A 7355-nucleotide genomic window follows, 5' to 3' on the forward strand; every position below is an offset into this window, starting at 1 on the left:
TTAATTATTATTAAAATAAATATCCTTTTTAAATTATATTACTACGCATTTCGATTGATTATAGGTACGATCACCGGCCACAGTAGTTTTTTGTCATTAATTGACTTCGTTACAATCGCAGAATTCACTGCCAAAGCGACGCAGTGTCCTTTGAGGTTTTCTTGCCGACCGCAAGTAATCAGCACCGAATAGGATTCTTTTTGAAATTCAAATAATGTAAGCCGGGGGAATTGCATGGAACTACGAAAAAAAAAAAAATAAGAAAATATAAAAAATATTGAGAAAGACATTGGATAGAGAGGAATGAGGTGTGGTGGAAGTAGATATAACTATGCGTTATCGGTTCGAAAAAATATGATTACCTAATGTTTGTTTTATTATTATCAAAAATGTTTTACCCGATACAAGGGTTGACTATGATAACTTTGAAAATGTGTTTCCTTCTACACATTTCCTAACGCCTTATAAGTAATAAATAATTTCAAATACTCAAATAAGAACACACATTTTTAATATTTTCGTCGGCTTAACTTAATTATATAATTATTTGCGTGCATATTGTTAGTAAAATATAAATTATAATTTCTCAATGCGTTTAAGAATATGATGATTTAATTCGAATGTATCATTTTTTTGTAATTGTTTTATTTATTTATTTATTTTTTTGTTAAAAAAAATCTATAACATCAAACTTATGTATTAGACCTAAACTGGACCTATCATATAATTTACAATGTACACATTACATATCTTATATCATATAATTATGTATATAATTTACAATCTCACTTAATACTTAATCATACTCAATACAATAAAAACAATACTGTGTATTACTGTTCTATTTTATTTTCACCCTGATTCGTTGCGGAGTCGATAGGTTGTTTTTAAACTACTTGTACCGACGGAATCGATGATGGTGGATTCGATATACCGTATACTATAACATAAAAAGATCTGGTGGAACAGATGAAACCCCAAACAGATCATTTGATAGACTTCAAACACAGGAAATGTATCTAATATTTCTATACCTTCTATGTCTTAAAACCTTTATATCTTCTATACTATGTATTTTTCTGTACTTGAACCTCTTAAACATTAATATAAATAATATAAAAAATAAAACGCACCTTTAGTTATTGATACGAAATTTTATCAAAAACATTTATTTTATATTAAACTTAATATAAAAATAATGCATTAGGTTTTATAAGTTTATAATAATCATAGAAATATAGTAAATTAAAGTTTATGACATTTATTATAATACAAAATTACAAATATTGAAAGTTCAGTTTTAATAGAGCAATTACGTACCACGGTAACAAAATATATATGTATATATAAAAGTTACAAAATATATACAAGTAGATAATAATGTATTAACTAGTATGTGACAAAAGAATATTATTGTTATAATTTGGATATCCTAATGATTATAATTTTTTTTTTTTTTATATAATTTATGTATTAAAATAACGGTTGAAATAAAACAAAAATATAAAAAAATTACAATATATACAGACGATTTCGAGTGTCCAATTTAAGTGCTAAAAACCAGCTGTCAGAACTTTAAATGAATCCGATCGTCGGAGCAGTGTGGTTACGACTTTTTCTTTGTCATTAGGTAGGCTTTTGGGTCGTTGTTCTATGGTACTACGAATAGTTTATCCTGATTCTGAAGCACACGACGACGAGGATGTGGACACCGGACGGGCGGCTATAGACATTTCTACAGAGGACGATTGCCTCGAAGAGGAGGATGTTCGAGGAAGATGTTCCTCTGTGGACCTATGAAGCATCGATTCCGATTCTGAAACTTGCGACACCGGCCGGCGACGAAGGCGACGGCGCGGCCGGGCCATGCGCCAAAAACGTCGATTTTGTGGCATGAACGTCGATGTACGCGGACCGTTCGTTTGGGCCCGCAATGTCGATACGATTTCATGACGTAGGGCAGCCATCCCAATTGGCTTAAATGGAACCGGATGCGATTTCATCGAAAAGAAAAGTTGAACAGGTGATAATGGCTGTAAGGGTGAGAAAAATAAAAACAATATTGTATCATAAATTACACTTCGGTACGAAGAATAACAACGGTTAAGCATATAAAAACTTACGTCTATTTTCGTGAAAGGTTTTGAACAATGTATGTTATTGGTCACAGTTTTCGGTTGACGAACCGGCTCAAAAGAAATATATTTATTGGCCGAAAGCGACAGATGACCATTCCCATCTGTTAATCCGATTTGATTATTGCTTTTGATCACATCTAAAAGCGGCCACACATTGTAGTTTCCCAACGGATTGCCGTGTTTAACAAACACCCATACATATTGAGGATCCACTTTTAATTCTCCCGTTTCGCATAGACAATAATCTTTCGTGTCGTCGTTCCAGTTTTTGTCGAGTTTTAATGTTTCGTCGTCACTACTGTCATCCATATCGTCAAAGTTCATTCTTACTGGTTCATGAGGGTAGTTTACATAACACGATGATGGACACGTACTTGGGTTTTCCTCAATTTCATCATATGGCTTGCCGATAATCACGCCACATAAAAGTGCCCAATGTGCATTTTTTCCACCATTCATAATCGGAATGTTCTTAGAAGCGTCGATGTCAAGGCTACAACATGTCGATTAATTTATAAGCTTTTTATTGCTATTACTTAGGGATAATTAATATAAAAATATAAACATTTTCAAATAAACTTAAAAACGGAAAAACCTTAGTAATTTAGTTTTAAGAAAGTGGAGTAATATTGAGGAAATCTCGTAAATCAATTTAGTTCAACTGCCATTTTATATTAATGTTGATAACGATTTTATGTTTATAACAGTATGATGTATGAATAAATTACTTATATTAAAAGTAAGGAAAAGCACCAACAGTAGTACATTTGTTGATTATAGCTGTATGGTTGTTGTGGTATAACCACAGTTAAGAACTTTACTTAAATAATATTTCAAGCATATATTATAAGCTTAGAATAGTTTATAGACATTTATTGTGACGAAGAAACAATTTTGCTTTATAAATTAATATCAGATAACTATTTAATTAATATAAAATATTAATCATAAAATTTGCATTTAACATAGATATATATTTTATACATAATACAAATGTAGTTGGCTATTAAATTGTCTTTAGTTATTTCAACATTCATGGGCAAGAGTAGGGCGATAAAAAAATAGTTCTATCCTATACAATAGTTGGTGCAAACATATAATACTAATAGTGTATAAAAATAAACTTACCAAATTGCAATCAAAAACCCCTGCTTCAATTGATTTACCAAAGTACACGACCATAATGGATCAGTTCCGGAGATGTAAAAATCATCCGTACTTAAATCTGACATTGATTCATTTCTATTTTCCACTTCATCATTGGTATTAACGAAACGGTCACCTGTATAAGCCTGCAATCGTTCGTTATTTCCACTGACCCAATCGTTTGGTTCACTACATCCGAGTCGTCCTTCCTCTGGTATTGGTGAAAAATAATGATTGTTTTCATTATTGTCGTCGATGACTATGACGTCATCATTATTATAAACATCTGTATTGCGGTCTTCGCTATTATTGGATGTTGCGCTAAATTGTTGAGTTAAAGGTCTCTCGTGTTTAATTAATTCTACCCGATCTATCAGCTTAATCTTATATCGACCAGTATGTTGTAAATTCATTAAGTCGGTCATAGACATAACATCAAGTACTTGATCATAGTTCGAGTAACCCAACGTTAAAGCATAGATTTTCAGTGCCTCGTACGTAGGTGGTTCAATCAATTTCCGGACACAACACGGTTCTAAAGCACCAACGTAGTTCAACCAATCCAGGTGCAGTCTATACTTTAAGGAATCATCCACGGTCCCTTTGCGATCAGTAGCATTTGTAATTTCTAAATAATTGTCGAAAATGTCGCTTGTTGTAGTGCTAGTGTCGCCGATCGCCGCCTCATAAAATGTAAGCGGCCTTAAAGACATTAAGACTGTCTCTCCACAGCTATTTTAGAACAAAACAAAAAATGATAGCAACATATTATAAAAACGTATATTATGTTTAGGTATAAGTAAATAAAGTTAGAGGTGTACTTTTTATTTTAGGCTATAATTTATTAACAATTTTATAATCTATATATGCTGTAAATAGATACAAAATTATTTTTATATTTTTATACAGAGAGCATATCAATAAAAACATTCATTTTTCTGTATCTTACAACAAAATATTTTAATGATGAATATGAAAAATAAGTGCCGATGACTAGAGATGGTACAGATTAACTAAGAAGATCGACTTGGGTGGCATCCTTTTTCTTTTTATCGTTAGTAGATTGGCAAAAACGTGTTTAAATACTTAATAGGTTATATCATTGTTGCCTTAAAATTATTTCATATAATGTAATTTAATTTTAAAATACAATTTGGTATCATTTTTTACTACCTTTTCAGCGACAATGGTTCCTACAAAATCACCTCTCTTATAAAATGTTTCAAATCTACTTTTTATAATTGTCGCTTGATATTAATTATTAACTATACATGTACATTTCATGCTATTGACATTTTTATTATATACAGGAAAAATTATTTAAAAATAATTAAGACACTGTGTACAGCATCATTGGTTTTTTGCAACCAAATCTAGGTATCATTCGTATATTTGTACGAAGCTCGACAACCGACGGTTCACGTTTACAGTAAACAATCTATTGACATACGAATAACTTAAATGAAAATATTAAAATAAAAAAAGGAATTCGGTAGTGATTCAAGCCGCGAAACAATCCGAATAATTTCATATGATAATAATAACTACAAACAGATTAATTTTGATCAGGACATTGACTCGATATTCATAATTTACAAATATGTATATTATTATTATAATAACGAAATTGATATTTTTCCGGATTTAGGGTCCTTTATTTCATTATTATAATAAAGTCTTGTCAAATTATTTTACTAAGTGTATTTTATTTTATTCACTCTACTTGACGTCCGTTTTCGAAGAAGAGATTTTCTATCTTTCTGTAAGTTCTTATCTAGGACACTGCACTTCATATGACAAATAAAGTCATAACCAATTGAAAAATAAAGGACAAAAGATATGGTAGTACTACTGTGTTTGGCAAGTTTTCACGCATGCCAGAAATATAAGTACACACATATTTTTACAAAATACATCAGGTAAATGATTATATCTATCTTAGTTTCAATAAGAACAAAAATGTAACACTGGGTAAATTAACTAATTTTTTTAACTTGTTAAGTTCAGTTAATAAAAAAAAAAAAATTAAGTTACGTTTAAAGTTAGTTTTCTTTTTAATTAATTTGTAAAAGTTACAAGTTGATTAGAAAAAAAGTAACTTAACTTAGTTAAAAATAAGTTACTATTTTTCAAATAAAACTAATAATGATGCCTTTTGTTAAAGCTTAACAAATAATATAATATAATAATAATAATCCCATGCTATCATAGTTAATACTGGAAGCTATTCTTAAAATTAAAATAATAATAAAAATAAATATAATCTTACGGCTTAAACAAATGTATGTTATTCTATTAACTGCTGTAGGTACTTACATATCTTAATAAATTTTAAGATCCAACAAAATATTTAAATTTAATTGTTAAATATAATTATTATCTACAAGTTTTGATCGGTAGTAATATAATATTTATTTTTTAATTTTACGTTGGTTCTACTCGTTAAATTATAATAATAAAATTCAGGTTATAAATACGTAATAATCAAATTGAGGCTAAAAATATGTAATAATATTAGAAGTACACATTACTTGTAATACTTTCAGCACCAGGAAGTAATTTGAAAAAAATATTCTGAAATATAACTTTCGAGGACACAACAGACTCGTTTAAATTATTTGCACTGCCATGCCGAGCCACCAACGTTATTATTACAAATTTCATTTCTATGAATTAATATAATAATATGTTTAAAAAAAATTTTAATATTATCATATGAGTAATGAGTTCACAAATGTATTGGATACTGGATACCTGTCTTATATTATATTTCTCTTATCTCAATAATAGTTAAGCCTATGGCCTTTTTTCTTTAATCTTTAATATCTGTACATAATTATAAATTATTATTTATAACTTATAATGACTGAATAACATGCTTATTCATAAGTAGTTTAATATTCGTAATTTATAAGTTGTATTAGCCATTAGATATATGCATTTATATACATTATTTGGATACTTATAGAAATCCAAGAATCGTGGGAAACAGTTCGACGGTCTACGATTATTAATTTAGAACATTTATTATTATTTAAAATACCTACATTCAATCACACCATTATAAATAACATTTGACGATTGCACTAATAATTATTAATGTTTAACGGATAAAAACTGTAAAAGATTATTTCCAAAATATTAAACGGTCATAATATATTTTGTCCTATAATCATCGCACATATTATATGCGCGCGCGCGTGTACGGTGTACACTAAAACACCCATGGGAAATCCAATGCGGACTTACCAGACTTCGTTCTGTTCGGGCAGTTTGACTGGTGACAACCAGCCGAACAACTTCAACGGCGGTGCGTCAACCGGGTCGCAGTAAAAATGTTTCCACGTTTCAAACGTTTGCCACCGGAGCGTCAGCCGAAGGTTGAGGAGTCGCAGCGTGGTCAGTTGCTCGATGAGCCGAAGCATCGCGAAAGATATCGATCGAGCGTCCTTCAGCCGCGCGATATGCCGCCTCACCTTGTGCACAGCGCGATGGTTGCCCGACACCTCGACGTCCCGGTGCCATAGCTCGATGCACTTCCGGCGTGCTTCTCGCCCGGCCGCGGACTGCAGCTCCGCCAGTTCCTGCTCGTCGACCGGCTGACCGTCTAACGCATCGCGCGCTTCTCGCCTGGCGCGCCGACCGAGCCGGCGGATGCGCCGACCCAAGTGGTACGTCCTGAGGTACGCGTCGAAGTCCTTGAGCTTCGAGCGATCGGCGGCCGTGAGCCCGGTGCCGGGCCGCAGCACGTGCAACCGGTTCCGCGGCTGGACCTCGGGGTCGGACTCGCAGCTGCACGACGAGTCGGTGACCGGGATCAGGTCGCACGTGACGCCCGGCCGGTACCCGTCGTCGCCGGAGTCGCCGCCGCCCGGCGAGTACCCGTCCCACTCGCTGTCGCCGTCGGTCCCCGGGTCCGGGAACCAGTGCTGCGGTATCTGTCCGGCTGCGTTGAGCGCGGCGTACGCGACGTTCGGCATGGGCCTCGGCCACCCGGAGATCCAGCCACGCGGCCCCAGCACCCGGCGCACCGCTCGCACGGCGGACGCGCGACCGGGCAACGCGCCGTAC

At 33.7% G+C, this 7355-nt stretch overlaps 1 protein-coding gene across 1 annotated transcript in view; it reads right to left on the bottom strand.

Annotated features, from left to right (window-relative positions):
* Nucleotides 1-1532: 1532 nt before the first annotated feature.
* The window catches only part of LOC112691294, a 9868-nt gene continuing 4045 nt past the window's right edge, over nucleotides 1533-7355 (bottom strand). The window contains exons 6-9 of the mRNA XM_025565463.1: nucleotides 6534-7268; nucleotides 3267-4016; nucleotides 2124-2631; nucleotides 1533-2033 (exon numbers count right to left, since the gene is read on the bottom strand). Of these exons, the coding sequence (XP_025421248.1) occupies nucleotides 1671-2033; nucleotides 2124-2631; nucleotides 3267-4016; nucleotides 6534-7268 (2356 nt within the window). The 3' untranslated portion in view covers nucleotides 1533-1670. The remainder of the gene's footprint in view (nucleotides 2034-2123; nucleotides 2632-3266; nucleotides 4017-6533; nucleotides 7269-7355) is intronic.

Source organism: Sipha flava, unplaced genomic scaffold, assembly GCF_003268045.1.
Source record: "Sipha flava isolate LNK unplaced genomic scaffold, YSA_version1 591_pilon_pilon, whole genome shotgun sequence".
Lineage (NCBI taxonomy): Eukaryota > Metazoa > Arthropoda > Insecta > Hemiptera > Aphididae > Sipha > Sipha flava.